The sequence below is a fragment of the Vigna radiata genome, chromosome 5, assembly GCF_000741045.1.
Source record: "Vigna radiata var. radiata cultivar VC1973A chromosome 5, Vradiata_ver6, whole genome shotgun sequence".
Lineage (NCBI taxonomy): Eukaryota > Viridiplantae > Streptophyta > Magnoliopsida > Fabales > Fabaceae > Vigna > Vigna radiata.
The window spans coordinates 16267737-16288782 of record NC_028355.1 but is presented as its reverse complement, the minus strand read 5'-3'; the positions used below and the strand labels follow the sequence as shown (position 1 = coordinate 16288782).

The following is a 21046-nucleotide window of genomic DNA, read 5'->3' as shown; positions in this document are numbered from 1 at the left end:
GTCTCTTTTTAAAATTTTTTCTTAATTTAGTTTCCCAACTTTAGAAATGTATGAATTTAGTTCTTTTAACTAAATTTTATTAGATTTATTTGAGGTTTAGTATTTGAGTTGTTTGCACTATTTGACACATTTTTACTTCAGTGTTAACTAAAAAACGTTTAAAACAACAAATAAAGTTAACAAAATTTGGTTAAAAGGATTAAATTTATATATTTCTAAAGTTGGAAGACTAAATTAGACTAAAATTTTGAAAAGGAACTACTTTCAATTTTCACTAAAAATTAATTAAAAATTAAGGGACTAAAATCACATTTAAGCTTAAAAAAATGCTTCCTTCTTAAAATTCATTCTTATCCTTTCCACACTTGTACTCTATCTGTCCTTTTGAACAAACTCAAGTATTCCAATGTTAAGAAACTAAGGGTGTGTTCGTTTGGAAGGATTTGGAAGAGATGATTTGAATAGATTTGAGGATAATTTTTTTGTTGTTTTTTTGAGTGGATTTGTGGATAATTGAGGATAGATTTGAGAGTAAAGTTTGTGAGAATTAGTGTAAGATTTGATTGATGTGACAGATTTAAAAAATTAGTTTAATTCGTAAAAATTAAAGATTACCAAAATGTTCATAGTTATTAAAATAATATAAAATGTTATTTATTAATGTATATTTAATTGTAAATTTTTTTTATATATTATAAATTTTATTTTTTTCCCTTATATTTAAATATTAATTTAGTCTTTATATTTTTTTGAATTTTTTCACTTCAGTTTCAATATTATTTTTATTTAATTAAATTTTAATTTTCTTAAATTTAATTTTTTATTAATATTATTTAAATAATTAACCATAGAATAAGGAGGACTCAATGTATTTAATATATAATGTGAATTTTTAATTTTAAATCAAAAGGAAAAATAGGGTTGATGAGCCCATGGTAGGACTGCCTCTACTCTTCACCTTTTCTTTCAGTGCGAGACAGCTATGGAGCAGTACCAGGACGAGGAAGAGAGACGTGTGCAGAGAATGACTTACACGCACTTTAGAAGGGTACATATGTCATTTGTGAGTAAATCAACGCAAATCTCTTCTTAATAACGAGATGAAAAAAAGAAGCTTTATCTTGCAAATCTCCGCAAATTCCCACAATTCATCGCTTGCAAATCAGTAGAAAAGAACAACTTGTGTTATGTAATTCATCGTTCGCTTTCGTCTCTAAAATCTGTTCAAGTGAACACAGCATAAGTCTTCTTTTTTTTTTTCTTTTCAAGAGACTTGCAAGCACTGAACCAACATAAGGTTTTGGCCAGGACAATTAAATCACCTTAATAATCATTATTTTTTCACATTTTTTCTTTACACTTTTATCAAAACCTTTCTTTTGTCTTTTTCATCTCTCTTTCTCACACTATATTTTATAATCACAAATTATATAGATATATTTTTATTTTATATACATTTATTACGTGTATTTTTTTATCACATCATAAGTGTTATCAATTCTATTCTTTTTAAATATATATTAAATAGTAATAAATTCATGTATATAAATATATTTTTATAATTAAAGATTCCACCTGTTATATATAAATAATATAAACATATGATGGGTAAAAGAGTAGTGCAAAAAAATTAAAGTGAGCCAATTCATCCTAGTTTCAATGATATTAAAAATCATATTTTATGACGTACAAAAACAAACTATGACGTACATAGTTTTGTACGTTATAATTGGAGAAAATTGTTTTGAATTGATATAAACATAATTTTGAATTCATATATAGACCTATTATAACGTACAAAACTATGTACGTCATAGTTCGTTTTTGTATATGAATCTTACGCAGATTCGTCAGGACACATGACTACTTAAAACCTACCAATCACTTTTATAGTTCTTTGTTTCTGTGCACCATACCAATTTTTTTACCTTCTGTTGTCCAAGAATATTTAATATTCTCTACATTTTAACCTAAGTAAAAATGTCAAAATAATAATTTAAAGAAAGTTACTTTAGCTTAGGAGAGTCCTTCGGTGTTTGTAGTTGTATTTTGACAAATGAGTTTCTTGAGTGATCTTTGTCTTAATAACCTGTAATTTTTTAAGGTTAGTTTGAGATTTTTGTTTAATGACTATTTTCTTTAATGTAGGGAGCTGTTGGTCATTCTCAGCAATTGGTGCTGTGCAAGGAATTAATAAGATAGTGATTGGCGAACTGATTTCATTATCAGAACAAGAATTGGTGGGTTGTGATACAGGATATAACATGGGATGCAATGGAGGACTTATGGACTATGCATTTGAGTTCATCATCAACAATGGAGACATCGATTCCGAGGAGGATTACCCTTACCGTGCTGTTGATGGTATATGTGACCAGTATAGGGTTAGTAACTTGGACCTGATCTTTTAAGAAAATAATTGCTTCTAAAACATAGTTATCAATCAAATTCTTATGTTCCTTTGTTTTGTTTGTTTATTTTGCTAATGTGCAGAAAAATGTCAAAGTTGTTTCTATTGATTCTTATAAAGATGTTAATTCCTATGATGAGTCAGCATTGAAAAAGGCCGTTGCAAATCAGCCCGTGAGTGTTGCTATTGAAAGAGGAGGAAGGGAATTTCAACTTTGTTCATCTGTAAGTTTCCAATCTGATTTTATTCATGACCTGGGGAAAGAAGGTGTGCCTATTGCATAGAAAGAAGTAGAATGGAAAGATCCAAAGTCCAAAGTTTTGAGTCTAAGTGAAAAACATGTGGTTTATTTTTTGTTTTTGATTAGAACATAAAAACTTCCACTCTTTCCTTATTCAATTTTAAACTTTAAACAAAATTGGTTTTGCAATGTTGACATAATTTTTTAATCAGTATATTTCATATTTATCAGGGTGTCTTCTCTAGAAGATGTGGAACAACACTAGATCATGGTGTTGTGGTTGTTGAGTATGGTACAGAAAACGATCATGATTATTGGATTATGAGGAATTCATGGGGTGCTGATTGGGGAGAGGAAGGATACATCAGAATAGAAAGAAATCTGGGTAACAGCAGATCAGGAAAGTGTGGAATTGCGATCGAGCCATCTTATCCCGTTAAGAGTACTAGTACAAAAATCATATTTTATGACGTACAAAAACGAACTATGTACAAAAACGAACTATGACGTACATAGTTTTGTACGTTATAATTAGAGAAAATTGTTTCGAATTGATATTGAGTAAAATTATCTATGTTCACATTTAGTGTCATAATATGTTCAGATAAAGTAAATTTTTATTACTTATGTACGTTATAATTGGAGAAAATTGTTTCGAATTGATATTGAGTAAAATTATCTATGTTCACATTCAGTGTCATAATATGTTCAGATAAAGTAAATTTTTACTACGTCATAAAATATATAGACCTATTATAACGTATAAAACTATGTATGTCATAGTTCGTTTTTGTACGTCCTAAAATATATTTTTTACTAGTGGGCGCAGTTTCACCAATTTACTCATAGTTTCAAGGATCATTTGGTGCAATATCATTACTTTTTAAAAGAACAAATGGTTTGAAAATTGAAACTCATTTACATCATTTTTTTTCATTTTTAAACTTTAAAAAATAAATTAATATAATTTTTTAATAAAACATAGTCTTTTTTACGTGTCAATGTTATAAATTGATATTTAAATATAAACTTATCAAATAACATAAATAACTTAAATATTAATTTAAAACATTGTTTAATATATCAAAATATTGATATTACATCAATTTAATTTTAAATTTATATTAGTGAAAAATAAGGATACACTAATACAGTAAAAAAAAAATGACAGCAGTTATTTTTTTTTATTCTCTTTACATGCTTATCCTATAGAAAAAAATACCTCTCGCATGATCACTTTTTGGACAACTTTTTTTTTTAATTAAAGATATTAGATTTGTTAGTTCAAATCAATATAATATGTTTTTAAATATCATATATCAATATATATTAGATCAATTTTGAAACCAATATAATATACACACGAGAATTAATATAATGTATATGTTTTGCACTAGTTTTAACAAAAGTATATACAAATTAAAGATATAAAAAAGTTCAGTATTTTTACATTCAAGTTTGTAGAAACATATTTAAAATTTGTATTTTCATTTCATTTTTTAATTTTATTTTTCCTTTTATTTCTCTTTTATGGTATAAAAATATACAAAAACCACTGCATAAGGAGAGGTTCACTTAATCATTTAATATGGATTGATAAAATTATTATACATAATTTGTTATTTTTCATTATTTAAATAAGTTCAGTTTGTTATAACATGTTATATATATATATATATATATATATATATATATATATATATATATATATATAAGTAGCATATTTGATTTAATAATTTTTCTTATATTCTTTTTTTTTTCTTGCTTAATAGTAAATTTATTTCAATGTTTTTATGTCATTCATTATGCAAACCCTATTGTTTTCTAGGTAGTTCATAGCATTCCTTAATTATGTTATGGTTGATTAATTGCTTTTAAGTGTCTTCGTCATCACTCATCATCCCAGTCTCCTTAGGTGACGAAATGCTTCGGTCACCAAAACAAGTTATTGGTAAAGAGAAAGTGACAAGGAACAATTTGCAGTACGACAGATTTTTGACTCAAATGGTATATATATGCATGGATTTTTTGTTGGAACATGTTTATTGGAGAAAACAAATCTTCCTAGGTTTCCACCATAGGGGATATTTTAATACAGTATAGCAGAGTTACTGAAAAGGTTGTTCAGGGAAGAATGATTTTGATGAAGGTTAGTATGAGATCGGTTTTGTGACACAAACGATAATATCACCATCTTGAGTTTTATAAAGAAGAAGCGTCTCAAAGTTTAATTTCAATTTAGATAATCATATTTAGATAATATTTTTTATAATATTTGAACATTATTTACGTGTTATTTTATGATTGGTTTATGATTATATTTATAATTATTATTATTAATTGTAAAATAATTTTGAACTAATCATAAAATGATACGTAGATGATATTTAAATGTTGCAAAAAAATATTGTATAAGTATCATCATCTTTTAAATTTAGGCTCAATAAATCTTATAATGATTTACATAAATGATTTTAAACAAAAATGATGCATTGAAACTTAATTAACTATGTATTATTAAAAAAAAAATAGTTCTCACTAATTATTAAGTAATATGAAGTTATAAAAATAAAAATTTTCAAAATATCAACATGACCCTTTTGACTAAAAGTCACCACTGAACTGCCACTATCAGAAAGCCATAGGCATCAAAATATGTCTCCCTTTTCTTGTCTGTTGATACTCAGTTCGAACATGTAAAGATATTTTCAGATTTCTTTTACCAATAAAATTAAAATAATTATGTACGATAAAAACTTTATGAAAATAGTTTCCTTATGAACTTAAGAATATCTTTGAGAAAGTTTTCTCTGAAACAGTTAAACTGTTTCATTAAAAAGAATAATTTATTTATAAAAAAAAATACACTTTACTTCAATTAAAAAACTGCAATATGCAAATAAGAAAGACATAATTGAATGAGCATATCTCAAATTGTAACTTTTTCCTTAAGGAAGGAACATTTTGGATGGTGAAGAGAGTTGGTCCTATAATTATCAGAGGTTTTAAATATTCGGACTCATCCTCAGTTGTTTCTTAATCTTGTTTTGTCGAACATTTTCTTTTTTCAATTTTTATGACAAAGATTCTTTCTGGGCTAAGACCGACATATGAAAACGAATCTGATTCTGGAATTTATATATGTATTATAATGCAGAAACGTCTCCATTACACACCTTTTTATTCTTTTTCTTCGGTTTAAGAAAGCCAAACACTGCCAGATATTAATATTATAGCAAACTTTGTCTCTGTTCATTTTCTTTTGTACGTCAACACATGCACAAATGATACATTCATATAGATAAATAAATACTAATTTAAGTCTATTGAAAAAGTACATGCCAAAAATGCACCAAAATTAAAGTAGTGATTTAGACAAACTCCAAAATACTCTATTTTGTTTCTCTCCTTAAAAATACATTCATTTGACAATCCTTTTTAGTAATATTAAAAGATATTGTAAATCTAATTAAAATATTGTTATTTTTCCATATCAAATTAATGCAATTTTGTAATGTCAAAGTATCACCACCCATTAGTTTATGTTATTTGGAAAAGAAAGTGTTCAAATAAGCAACTTGCTCCATAAAGGTAGAAATCACAAAGTAATATAATATCTTGTGTTGTTGTTTTTTTTTCTTTATAAAGTGTAAAGATAAATTATAAGATCTTATACAAAAGCATATAATTTCTTCGAGAACATATTTGTATGAAAATTTTAATGAAGGACTTGCCGCTATTTTTAGTGACCAATTTAGTATTTATTTAATCAGTCTTGTTTCTCTTACCATCAATTGGATAAATTTATTGAGATTTATTATGAAACGGCATTAAATAATTGAAATTAAATTAGATTTATAGGACCAAAAAAGTATGCTAAGTTTATTATATTCATTGATGAAAAAGATTGTCCTTCTAAGGTTAAACTGTATTAGGAAAGTAATAAGTGTATTTGGTCAACTAAAGTGTTTATATTAAGTACGCGTGATCGTAATTCAAAAAATAAAATGAAAAAATCCATTAAAATATAATAGCTTACAAAGATATTCTTATTAGATAAGTATATAAATATGTTTGTTGATATAGAAACTTGAAGTTTAGAGATTTAATGTTTCTAAGCTTAAGCTTAAAATTTGATGCTTCCAAATATAATATGTTATGTTGAGATGATATAAGTGTTGAAGATATTAACATTGTGTTTAAACTGTATTTCTTTATCTTTGATTTTGCTTTAGTTACATATAATGAATTTGTTTTGGAGCTTTTTAGTATTTTTTAAAATGTTAAATTTTGTTTGCAATTGATTAAAAATTATTTATTATGTTAAAAATGTTCTTAGATTTGTTGGCTTTATAATGAAAAATATTTTAATCAAATAAAAATATAAATATTCAATTAAAAAGTCATTATATGACGTTTTTATTATTTTAATAAATTAAAATAACATTTTAATTTATTAGAATTGAATTTTAATTATAAAAAACTAGTGCACACACGCTTAAGGCTGTTGTGGTTGTGTATTTGTATGTATGTGTAATCGCATTTCTTAAATATTTATAATATATTATATTATGAGTTGATAATATTTATAACTTATTTATAATATATTATACTATGAGTGATAGTGTTTGTGTATTTGATTTTTAAATGTTTATAACATAATATATTATGAGTTAATAATATTTATAATTTGATGATAATATATTCATTCAAAATTTAAAGAAGTATAAGTAAAGATGATCAATGTAAAAATATTATCAACTCATGATATAATATATTATAGATATTTAAAAAATGAAAAATATTAAATTTTTTATATAAATATAAATATTAAGAATTGTATATAATATAAATATAAGTATTAAGAATTGTATATATGTATAGGTAAAATTAAAATATTTATATATGTATAGATAAAGATGAGAAATTCTTCTTCAAAACTCAATTACAAATAACAAGTTAATAAAATGATAAACTAAAATATAATTTTAATTTATTTTTATAATGTAAAATAATTACTGACTAATTTAATGTTAAGAATAAGACCTCAATAGTCAAATTAGTGGATAATATCTAGATGAAATAATATAAAAAAAAAAACATTAGGAGTAGTAACAAATATCTAAATGTTAAGTAAGACAAAAAAGAATAAAAATGAAACCTTGACAGTTTTATTATAAAAAATCCAAATTAAGGACTACTCTTAAAAATTTAATTAACAACAATTATATAAAGGAAAAATAAGAATATGAATTAATTAAACAAAAGAGAAAAATCTTTTTATATATAGTTTTAGATATAAAATAATCAATTAAAAATTCATTGTATGATGTTTTTATTATTTTAATAAATCAAAACAGCATATAAACAGAATATGTCATAGATTCGTGATTTTTTATTTTATATAATTTTTTTCTTTCTTTTCTTAATTTTAAAACAAATCGTGTTAAGTCAATATCATGTTATATGGTCATAGTAGCAGTGTTATGTGTCAGTGTCTTATATTCAATTTAGTCATTATATTTGTTATTTTGATTTTATGTAGTTCTAATTTTTTTTTAAAAGACTGAACAATTTTGTTTTCCTCTCAATTGAAACCAAATTTAATTTTTATATAAATGTTATAGAAAATGTTTTTATTTAAAATGACTAATTTTATTTCTTTCTAAAGTGAGATTAAATTTATTTTTTATATAAATATTATAGTAATATTTTTATTAAAATGAAACAATTTTGTTCTTTTCTAATTCAACACCAAATTTATTTTTTATTAAAATATTATACTAATATTTTACTAAAATTCACTATATTATTATAATATAATTATTATATTTATGTAATTTCATTAGGTTAAGAATAGAGTTAGAGTTAGTTTAAAATTAAAAGGAAAGTTCTTAATTACTTTTAAACCAACTTTAATCATATATTTGTACATGTAGTAAAATTCAACATCTAAAACTTATATTTTAATAATATAGTTAGATTTTATTCAAAAATAATTTCAAAAATATTTAATAAAATGTGAATTTTAAAAAATCAATACATCCTTTTTATAAAAATAAAACTTCGTCTCACTTTGAACAGAAATATTTTTTATTATTTTAAAAAAATATCAATATAATATTTATATAAAAGTTAAATTTGAATAAAATTATTTTATTTTAAAAAATATTTGAAACTGAATTAAATATAAGACCGTTGTTATATTACATTACCATTAATACATGATATATAACATATAATGATATAACACAGAGTGTGATGTGATGTTTGACTTGACATGTGAACAATTTTCTTTTAAAATTAAGAAAAATAAAATAAACAAAAACTACAAATTAACACATGATATTTTGTTTATATTATCAACTATTTAAACGTGTTAATATAAATGACTAAAATGAAAAAAAATAATTAAAATTGAGACTTTATTGACCATGGAAAAAAAAATAAAAAGGATCACAATGAAAAAACTCAATAGATATTAACATTAAAAACTATTAAAAATTTACACCAAGACACTAACTTATATTTAATGAATTACAACAAATTTTAATCCATTAAAACTAATAATTTTACTTAAGAGTTATTTCTATTAAGCTTTCAACAATCAATTTGTAAAAAATGTTGTAAATCATTTATAAAAACTGAGATAAACTCCATAAGTTAGAAAAAATTCTTCTTTGAGGTACTTTACTAAACCAATGGCTTTATAACCATATATTAAGTAAATCGTCTTGGGACCAACTTAACATCTTTTCTTCTCATCTTTTGATATAACTTGCTTATAATCTTGCTCCCTTTCTAATTGATTTGGTGTATTGAACTTAACTAGGATTGTCGTTTTCAAAATCTTGTTGTATATGTTGTATTTTCTTATTTTCTAGATATAGTTTATTGGTCAGTATGATTTGGAATGCATTTATCATCATATATTTCTGTGTATAAAGTGAAAGATGATTTTGTTGAAAAACCATAGGTTGATTGGTCTAAAACTAGTATTTGATTATTTTTCTTGAAGAATTTTGAATATTTCGAATTATATGTCACGTAAGTTTAATTTTATAATTATTTATCAAACATATACTTAAATTATTTCAACCATAAAATTTATTTTTTGGCTAATATTACCACCATTCGTAAATTAAAATTTTCAATTGGACTAGTTTTATTAAAGAAATGAAAAGTTAATTTTTGAAATGTTATGAATATTTTTGGAAAATTAAATTATGGAGAATTTACATATTATCTGATTTTTTTTAACTAAAAAATAAGTATGAAAATAAAAAACGGACATGTCAATGAATTCTTAAATAAATAACTTTAATTTGATTGCTTTTTATCGCTTATTAGGATTGTTCATGAGTTGGATTCAAACAACGTCCAAAGCCTTGTGAAAAATAGAAAGAGGTTATTTGTGTTTGTAATGACATTGCCAAATGAAGAACTCTCATTTCACATTTCACATTTCGCTACATTTTCATTTTCAAGGATCAAGAACCATCACAATTCCACACAGCCAACAAGAACGATGAACAATTGGAGATAGGATCAGTCAACCGTTCATTCCAATTTCATTCAAACCTCGTTTGTTAATAATTTGAGCCTTCCACACTGTGCGACAATTACGAACCCTAGAATACCATTTCCTTTATCTTTGTTTTCTATCCTTTTTCATTTCCGTTCATTGTTATGTCATTATCGAGAGGATACATAATAACATTGCTTTGTTAGCTATTGGCGCTGTTTCCTTTCATTTTTTCAGTTTCACGTCATAATCTTGAATTTTCTTTTCCTTAATCGTTAATTTGAGTCCGGGGAAAGAGTTGGATTAATCGTGAGAGAGGATTTTTTGACAGTAAGTTAGAAAGCCAAATGTTAATTTAAAATTATATTAATATGATCATATTACTTGTAAAATTTTAATCTTATTTCTGATTGTTCCATTATTTATTTTGCATTACAGGTTTAGTTTCACTGGCCTGCTCCTGTGTGTTCCGCATAATGTCCATATCAACGGATGAGTTTTATGGGTTAAGAATCAGGGTGTGCTTGAGATGTGTGAAGGTTTGAAAGGGGCAAAGGAATTTGCTAATGGCTGCTAATCATGATTGATAGTATTACCTACAGGGGAAAGATGTCTGTGTTGGTTATTGTGGTATATGGATGATGCATCAACCAGGGGAGGATGTTTTGTTGGTCTGTAACATTGAAGCTAGTCGGTAGAGTTCGCCTGATTTAATGCCACCCTCTGTGAAGGTCAAGTCGGAGGCTACGTTGGAGACTGTACAGGAGATTGCTGTCTATCTTCATAGGTTTCACAACCTTGACCTTTTTAAGCAGGGGTATATTGCGTATACATTCATATTACTTTTTTTTTTTACTTTTCTTATTTTCTGATTTCTAATTTTGTTTTTAAATTTCTAATCTGGTAAACCGATGCATGTGTTGTTTTGTATAGATGGTATCAGATTAAGATTACCGTGAGATGGGAGGACAGTGAAAACGTATGTTTCGGTATTCCAGCAAGTGTTGTTCAATATGAAGGTAACTCTACGAATATACTGCTTAGCCACCTGTTTTTATTATAATTTACTATTTATTTAACCCACTGTTGATTGGTATTATAGTTCGTTATAATTGTTTTACCTTTATTTATGGAAAAATTGCATTAGGATTCTTTAAACATGGACTTATTTGCAAACAGACCAAAATTATACAATCTTTAATCCAATTCCAAAATTATAGTAGCTTGTTACTAATTTGAAATTGAGTAATTAGGAACTTCAATCTCAAGTGATGGTCTCTCCCAGCCAATGTTAGTCCTCTATGAAGTAGAACGGAGGGGCAACGAGGCATGATCCTCACCGTTCATAATTAAATAATCTTTGTAAGAAACATCTAAAAAATAAAACTTTGTATGGTCATGTGTAAAATTCTTCGTAGTTTGCTCCTCTATCTATGACTGCTAACTAACAAGTTAATAGAAACTCTTCATATAATTATACATTAAGTGAATTGAATATGTAACAACAATTCATAGAATCATACGTATATAACAATAAGTCAGCATCTCCCTTAACTCCAAAAGAATCATACAAATATAAAAATAAGCAAATCATCAATGTTTCTCTTTACTTTTCTACATATGATTTGAAATACTTTTCTCTACCTTCTTTATTTCATTTGAAAGAATTTTGAATGACCACTTTTGCTCTATCTATCACTTCAGAAATGTAAATTGTTGTTGGTTTTTTCTCTTGATCAACCGTTCACAATTTGAAATGGAAGAAGAGATTAAAGCGTTGCATTTCTCCTTTAAGGTTCACGTTACCCTAAATTAACTCTAAGAGAATTACTCCTTATCTTTACTTTTCATTTTTCTCTTAATGTAGCAGTCATGCAAAGCCTTTTTATTAAGAAAAATGAAGAGTGAGGATGTTAGATTTATTCTTAGAGTAATCTCCTTAGACACACACACAAGAAGGAATCATGTTATTTGAAGAATAATTTTCAAAGAGTTACTCCTCATCCTCACCCTTTATTTCTTGTAATCTAATAATTTTAAGAAATAAATTAGATGTTATATTAAAAGAAAATGAAAAATGAAAAAATAAAAGTTGCTTTTGGAGTGATTTGATCCCTCCTTTATCTCTCTCTCTCTCTCTCTCTCTCTCTCTCTCTCTCTCTCTCTCTCTCTCTCTTGTGTGTGTGTGTGTAGTGTATAATAGAATTTTCTTCGAATGAAAACTATTGGATAAGCTTTTCTTATATGCAAGAGTGATACTGAGGTAGAAAACCTTTGGTTATGCAGTTCCTCCTGATCTGGATCCTAGCAGCATATATGGCGTATGGAGGATTGATGACACAGATAACAGTTTCTCAACGCAGTCTTTTCGAATAAAATATGCTAGGCAGGATGTTCATTTGTATTTGATGATCGTGTTCAACTTACGTCGTAATAATTTGGTGGTAATGATCAGTATCATTTCTTTTCTTTGCATGGGTAACAAAGGGAAAGAACACCTTCTAGGAATGATATTGTATCTTGAGTGCCAAGTATCTATTATTGAGGCTTTTAGGTTACTCAATGTTGGTTGGCATATCAATTCTGTAAAAATTAGTTTATACACATGTTATCGCATTGAGTAACCACATACACATGTATGTATTGATGTTGGCAACATGCGAGCCACAATATACAAAACTAGTTTGCATCTGTCTGAGAAGGGGACCTATAAAATCCCACCTCGAAGGTTACTCAAGCTTTCATGTGAAACAAAGTCACTTAGCTTTTACATAATACATAACTCTCTTTTCTCTAGTTCAATATCCTGATCAAATTGACCTGCTTTATGTCGCTCATATTTGCAGGATTTAGCTACAACTGCTGTTATTTTAAAATTTGAGCTTATATACGCTCCCGTGACTGAGCAAGGGTGAGTCATAAAAGTGGTATCTCCATTGGCCTAATGTGCCATATAGACACATGTGTGTTTCTATTTTTATTGATATCTACTAGTAGCAACTGACATGTTGATTGTTGATGGGAGTATGTCATCTACAGTGTCGAATTGGACCTCTCTCTGGATGCTTCCTCTGCTGCTATCCATGAATTCCGAATACCTCCTAAAGCTCTTGTAGGATTGCACTCGTATTGTCCTGTCCATTTTGACGCTTTACATGCGGTGCTTGTTGACGTAAGTGTACATGCCAGTATACTAAAAGTTGCCACTCATTCATTTCCATCAAAGCTACCCAGGTTTGTAAATGTTCTTATTTTTCAGTTTGAATCTGCTAGAATTTTCTTTTGGCATTAGCTGTCTGTTCAAAATTTTATTTTTGAGCACTTGTGATTGCTAATTTATTTTTATGCATCTTGGATTATATAGAGTAACCTGTTCATTTGATCCATCACAGCAATTCTGCCAACACTGAAGTCATTGCAGATAAAAGCAGCGAGGCCTCGAATAAAGTATGTTCTAAGACATTAGGTGCCTCTTTTATGATCAAGTTGACTTCATGCAAAATATTAATTGCAAACATTTTCTTGCATTATTTCATTTCTGAGCTCTTCCCTTGCTTTATTGCCTATATGAGAAGCATGGATATAGATATGAACACTATAATGGCGTGGAACTGGTAGATGACCATGATAATGTCTAAAATTATAGGACATATATGGATGATAAGAGATGACAATAGAGCGGGTTGGACACAAATAGTGTTTACTCGCTACTCGACTTATAACAAAAAAATCCACTACTTATCCCTTTCGTTATCTGTCATTCATCAACAGTTTACAAAATACTCGCGGATAATTTAAAACTCACATATATATATGTAGATATCCACAAATATTTAAAATAGGATATTTTATAAATTTTTAAAATAAAATCTATATAAAATTACAAAAAAATATAAAAAATAATATAAATTTAATTAAATATTAATAATTTTAATTAAATTTAACCTAATAAAATATAAATTAATTTTAATTAAATCTAACTTAATAAAATGTAAATTAAATTTTAATTTTAATTTTTTACGGGCAGTTATTATTCCATCTCATCTAGGTCTATCTCAAAGTGTATTGTGATTTTATGCTTTGGAACCTTGTTAATATGCTTGTTGAAGTCGTTCAACGAGCTTAGGATGAATTCATTTATTTCTACTGGTTAGACAGGAGTTAGTTATTTTTTTGTCGACTATCTCTTTCAACTAAAATACGATAAGTTTGTGATATATTTCAACTCCATTTGTATATAAGGGTGGCTATGTAAGAAACTAAAATACAATAACTTTGTGATTCTTAGAGTAGTTATCACATTTTTCTAAGTGAATTGCAAGTCCTATAATTGTCCATCAGACTCGTCCGGTTTATACAAAATTCTTTTCTCAGTCTCTTTTTGTGTTCTTTCTTCCTTCTATGTTCTATATTGTTACCTCTTGCGTTCTTTCTATTGTTTTCACCAATAACATGGTACTCAAGCTTTGATTCTTATCCTTGTACCACATCTTTGGAGTTAGTCTCCCGAATATCACCTTTTGTGTTCGTTATGATACCTGGATATTTCTTTGAGGAGGAGACATCTAAGAAGATGAAAAATACTATCAAGACCAAGAAGTTCTTAGACAATGTAGTCAAAATCACGATTTAAAACATGTAATGTTTTATTCATAATCCTTATTCTGAATTATACATTATGGAATCTTATTCATAATCCTTATTCTGAAATATATTTTTTCATAATGTTTAGAAAACATGTAATCCAGAAGCTTTTTAATTTATTTCGGATTGCATTTTTTCAAAAAGTGTAATGATTTGGAAAGATCATTTTCATAGTTACACTTAACGGGCAGGTGCTCAAATAAGATATATGAGAATGCAGGTAGCAATTGCCTAAAAGAAATAAACATTTAGCCCATGAAAAAAATGTTTTTCAGTTTATATACTCGAATACGAAGACTAGCTTCCCACACCAAAAATGAACTCTGGAATGATACAAGAAAGATGAACCAATTAAAAAGGAAATTACTTATCAGAGAGTCTTCCACCTTAGGAATGGCCAATCCCACCCAATACCTCTTTATCTATGCAAAGCTTCTCTGTTCTATCACTTTATTTGCTTTTAGACATTTTCTCTAACCGAATCTTCTACACACCTCTCCTCCACTTCTACTTGTTAAGGAAATTATCAAACATTATCATGTACTTCCACCACATATATCTTTCTCAAGCAAGGCATTAGTCCACTATCTGAATGTTTTAATCTTTTGACATTTTTCTTCCAATCATTAACTGAATGTTGTGTGGCTGACCAGGGCTCTGCCGTGCTTGTTAAAGTATTGTCAGCTTCTCGTGATATATTGCTTGAAGAACTACACAAAATTGGCAGAGCAATTAGTGAAGCTTTTGATTTTTCAGACTTTGAGTCAATAGTGAGTAATATGAAGCAAGAGAATCCATTAGCAAATGAAGTTGTAGGACAAGGCAAGCCACAAAATGGTCGTAAGGTTCTTGCTTTTATTTCACGCTACGGACTACAGAATAATACTTTTTTTGTATCTATATTGTTTTAAGGTTCTTCTTTTTTAGTTTTTGTCCTATTGTCCAGGGAGGAAATGAAGATCTAGATTTTCAGGATGTTGAAAAGCTTTGTTCCCTGTCCCAGAATGAGCTGATGGACTGTTTTCATTCGCTGGGAGATCAATTGTCCTATTTATGGAAAACATTTTTAAAGTTCCACAGGTTTGCCTCTTATCCTATATCATGAGATTCATAACAATTCAACAACGATGTCTGATTTTTTAAATTCTGCATTTGAATCTGATTGAAATATCCCTTTGTTTTCCCTTTTTCCAACTTCATTATTTGAACAACTTTGTTACTATTTAAATCATGGTTTACACTGTGACTAATAAATTCATTACTTTTTCTTACTGCCTTTCAACTACCATGAGTCTATATAATTTACTATGAACCGTATTATGAACCTTTGTTTCCTGCAATTGTGCACCACTTCTAGATTTGGTTTCAGAAGATAACTTTGCATCAATACTTGGAAAATTTAATCTACATTCAGGTTTCATACCCTGAAAGGTATAATATAGCAGGATATTAATCCAATTTACTGCATGAGAACTACAAGTTATGGCCTTTGCATTGGCTCTTACTCAAATGTGTTTTATGATTCATGAAACTTTATCTTACCTCGTTTAATAAGCTAATAATATTTACATTTTCCTAGGGATAACAAAACAAAGATTATGGGATTTTTACATGAGACATGGATTAGGGAGCGGAGAACTGAATGGTCAATATGGATGTTATATTCTAAGGTAGAAATGCCTCATCAGTATACAAACAGTAAGGGTGATGAGACTTCCCAGCGTGCCACCAAACGAGTGGCCAGTTTGTGGAAGTTACCTGATGATGTAAGTGCTTGCGTCTTCCTTCATATTTTGAGTATCATGCAATTTTGAAAACAGGAAACTTGTGAAAGTAAGCAATTTTCAATGCAATAGACTCAAGCATAAATTTGATCTCATAAATCATACAGCCTATTCAGATTGCAGCCACACGTGCAGAACTTCATCGAAAGAGCATTGAACAAATGCGGGTAATCTGTCAACTTGAATGTTTGATATTTACATATGGCCCATATAATGAAATATTGATCACTATTTTGCAGATTAACAACCGCTCAATTCAAGACATGCAGATATTTGGAGATCCTTTGCATACACCAATTGTGATTGTTGAACATGTGTTGAATGTACCGCGGCGTTTTCCAAGTGAAAATTCATTACTGAAACATATTGGGCATATGGATTGTGATGGCTTTCCACTTAACCTTTATGATTGTATAGGCAAGAAATCTGCACAGCAAAGTAATGATCGTGTGTTGAAGATTGTTGTCTTTGTGCATGGGTTTCAGGCATGTCTTGTAGATTTTATTGCAAACTATACCTTCTATTTTTAATGTAGGATTTGAGTTTGTTAGGTGTTTCTTTTTTTGGACGTTGGTGGCTTGAAAGTGATTAGGTTTATCCACCTATTTTAGAGTCTGTGGCAAGTCATATACTGTTGATCTCTTTGTAGCATTGTCAAAATGGATCATCCTCTAGTTCCTTTTACTTAAAACCTTAGCTTAAAATTCTTTAACAAGATATATTAGACCAGTACTATTAGTTTATTTCCACAATCTTTGGTCTTGAGTTCAAAGATTTTATGTTTAAGTTTAAACTAAGAAAATGAAAAACGAGGTTCTGCACCCTGTTCCTTAATCTTTTTCAGGAAGGCAATAGGAGTTGCCATGGATGAGCTTGGGTGTTGTCTTTGGTGCATTTGAGCATGAATTAGTTATTTATGGATGTGGTTTGGTGCTTTCTGTGTGTTCTTAGTTGATCTTTCCTCTTCTTAGTTTGATCTTGCTCATTCCTTTCGAGTTTGATAGAGAACTGTAACATCTGTCTTGATGATTCTGAAAGTAAAAGTAAAATTTACTTAGTGATGACGAACTCTCAGAAAAGTAACTATACCGTACGGTAACGTGTGTATTGAGTTTTAATAAACCCGAATAACCATACTTTAATACCCTTAACTGAAGGCTTTGTAACTCACTCTGCCTGTGCTCTTTGGCTAGATAAGCCAGTGTTCTCTGTCATATCTTTGTGTGTTTACTACTTGAGGGGCTGTATTAGATAACATTTTAAGAAATATGTTTTGATTCTCTTGGAATATCGTCTGTTTTCTTATTCTAGCAGGTTTTATTTTGTTGTTAGTGTGCTTGGGCTGGCTTTTCTGCTAGTATAGTTATTTCGATATAGATTAGAGTATTTGTTGATAAAGTAAGCTCTCTGCTCAACGTGATCAAGTTTATTAGATTTCTTGTATATAACATTGACTTTAAAGACCTAAAGTGCAGGATTAATTAAAAGGATGTATGACTCCTAAGTAAGCCTTTTCAATAATAAAGTGTTAAATAAATATGTGTTATGTAACCCTTACATTATCTCAAATTTCCAGAAAATAAAAAGATAGATTTTGTTGCCCAGTTGAGCTGACATAAACTGAGGTCAGATAGAACAATGCTATGCTTTTTATAAATGGTATAACTGAAAACATAGGATGCAGTATATCATAAACATAACATGTATATCACTTTCATTTGAGAGCTGCATCCATATATCGCAGAGCAATATTGGTTGACTAAATCCACGTTTTTTTCAAGTATGTGGTTAAAAAGTTGATTCAGACCTCTTATTGGTTGTCATTTAAAATGTTTTAGGGGCATCATCTAGATTTACGACTTGTCCGGAATCAGTGGCTTTTGATAGATCCCAAAGTAGAATTTCTGATGTCAGAGGCTAATGAAGATAAGACATTTGGAGACTTTAGAGAGATGGGAAATAGGCTAGCTAAGGAAGTTATTTTATTTCTTAAAATCAAAATGGACAGAGCATCAAGATTTGGGAGTTTGAAAGATATTAGGCTAAGTTTTGTTGGACATTCTATTGGTAATCTCATTATAAGATCAGCGCTAGCAGGTAGTTCATAATCGTAGAAGCAATGATATTCATCAGTATGACATTTGGTGCTAAGCTTTGTCCTGTATTTGCAGATAGCATTATGGAGCCATTTCTAAGTCACCTACATACATATGTTTCAGTATCTGGTCCACACTTGGGGTATCTTTATAGTTCAAACTCATTGTTTAATTCTGGGTTGTGGTTTTTGAAGAAGCTAAAAGGCACACAGTGCATTCATCAACTCACTTTCACGGATGATCCTGATATCCAAAATACATTTCTCTATAAACTGTGTCAGGTAGGCACTGTGTCCTGCGATGATTGGGATAAAGACATGAACTCATAGTCTTGTTTGCTTGAATAACTTATTGTGGGATGTATTCTTGAAAATAAAAGCTGCATGATTCATTTATATATTTTATGGAACTATTTATTTGATGAGGTTCTAATAGAAATCTTTCCTCCCGTCCCCCTCCTTTTTTCAGCAGAAAACCTTGGAACATTTTAGGAATATTATTCTGCTATCTTCTCCCCAGGTATTACCTTTTCTTCTTGTCTTGTCTCGCAATAAATTTTAGGAATTTTATCAACTGTCACTCTAATCAGAAATTGAGTTGTTATACATTAGCATTATCATTTATGAGTTTAATACAAGTCTGTAAAGTTGGTCTTTGTTTGTGGATCTTAAATCATTTTAACTAAATTTTCTTGGTTTGGTGTTAACTGATACGGCATTTTCAGGATGGTTACGTGCCTTACCATTCTGCTAGAATTGAATCATGCCAAGCTGCTTCACGAGACACTTCAAAGAAGAGTAAACTGTTCATGGAGATGTTGAATGCTTGCCTGGACCAAATCCGTGCCAACTCCATGCAACGCCGAGTCTTCATGCGTTGTGACGTGAACTTTGATCCATCTACTCAAGGCAAGAATCTGGACTCTATAATTGGTAGAGCTGCGCATATCGAGTTTCTGGATTCTGACATTTTTGCAAAGTTCATAATGTGGTCATTCCCAGATCTTTTTCGGTAGCAGTGTGCCCTGATTTTTGCCTTCTCTGCACTCACTTATAAAGCTTTCAGGCATAACCACTCACCCTTGTATTAGATTCAGTAACCAAGAGTTTATATTTTGCCCTCAAAATGTTTATTTGAAAAATAGCTGTATATCTTTAGGGGAGGGATGTAATTATTTGGTTCGGTAGATCATTAATAACTACAAGTTTTATTAAAGAATATTTTAAGAGAAATTAGAAAAATGCTTCCAAAGATTAAAATATATCCATTATTTGTATCTTATAGACAGTGCATTGTAAAAGATAAAATTAACATTCTGGGTTATATAAATTATATACTGAATTTGCAATCAACATTTTTAATTTTGATAAAAGGTTGTTTTTAATTATTTTAATGTTTCTTTAGAAATTATTAATATTCAATTTGGTCATATAATTAAAAGATGGTTAAGGGATGAATGGTTAAGAAGATTATATATGTGGAGAGAGAAAATAGTAATTTTAGATGACTAAGAAAAATTTGCCACTTGATAGATTTAAAATGATGATAATGAAAAGAGTCAGTTCATAATGTAGTAGAGGATTTATAGTATACATTTTAATGAAACTGTAAGAAAAATTGTGATGGCAGGTATAAAATTTACTTGTATAAATTTAAGTACAAAATTAGTTTGTACTAAATTCTAATTTATATGTACCAGATAAACGTAAATTTTTCAAAAATAATATTTTTTTTTTCAATTTAATAATCTCATATCATTTAATAACTGAGATTTAAACAGCTTAAATATTTCTTTCACATTTCATCATGCGAGGTGTCTTTTAAAACAAAATTGTGACAAAATTTCACACTCTAAAATGAACAATACTTTGAGAATGCAGTAATCAATCCTAATGATATAGACGGACTTGGGATCACAACCACCATGGAACCTATAACTAGAAAAGAAATTATTCTATAAGATGTCTTCTAAGAATAAAACTATAACAAAACTCCATGTTGCAAAGTAAATATTATCTTGAGAATATGGTAATCAACCCTAATGATATATTGGTGGGGATGAAGTTGCCCAAATTTTAAATAGTTAGAAATTGAATTAGTTTTGTTTGTGCCGTTACTATAGTAAGCAATTATTACTTTTTCCAACTTCATATTTTTCTTAATCCTTCCAATTTTTTACATGTTTATTTTGCCCTTTGTAATTTATGTCTAAAGTTTTTTTTAATTAAAATAAAACTTCATTATATGGTCCTCGTCACATTTGCACTTGAACGATTGTTTGTTTATAATTAAAGATTAAAATTTTATAGAGTTTGAGTTAGTTAACTACTTTGATAAGTATCACAT

General features: G+C 28.4%; 2 protein-coding genes across 3 annotated transcripts; both read left to right on the top strand.

The window, feature by feature from the left end:
* Positions 1 to 982: 982 nt before the first annotated feature.
* Positions 983 to 10874, top strand: LOC106760375 (cysteine proteinase RD21A). The gene is made up of 6 exons (XM_022780234.1): positions 983 to 1067; positions 2149 to 2384; positions 2494 to 2634; positions 2883 to 3147; positions 10615 to 10694; positions 10779 to 10874. The coding sequence occupies exons 1-6, from the start codon at positions 983 to 985 to the stop codon at positions 10872 to 10874; spliced, it is 903 nt and encodes a 300-aa protein (XP_022635955.1).
* On the top strand, positions 10033 to 20014 carry LOC106759841 (protein FAM135A). Of its 2 annotated transcripts, none has more exons than XM_014643191.2 (16): positions 10033 to 10506; positions 10615 to 10993; positions 11110 to 11195; positions 12463 to 12620; positions 13023 to 13087; positions 13216 to 13410; positions 13569 to 13623; positions 15474 to 15665; positions 15767 to 15900; positions 16400 to 16586; positions 16712 to 16771; positions 16844 to 17089; positions 18443 to 18701; positions 18776 to 18981; positions 19172 to 19219; positions 19425 to 20014. In XM_014643191.2, exons 2-16 carry the CDS (start codon positions 10890 to 10892, stop codon positions 19713 to 19715), a joined length of 2286 nt encoding a protein of 761 aa, XP_014498677.1. In that variant the 5' UTR covers positions 10033 to 10506; positions 10615 to 10889; the 3' UTR covers positions 19716 to 20014. The 2 variants fall into 2 exon arrangements, with proteins under 2 accessions (XP_014498677.1, XP_014498676.1); XM_014643190.2 differs by having other exon boundaries at positions 19169 to 19219.
* Positions 20015 to 21046: the final 1032 nt, after the last annotated feature.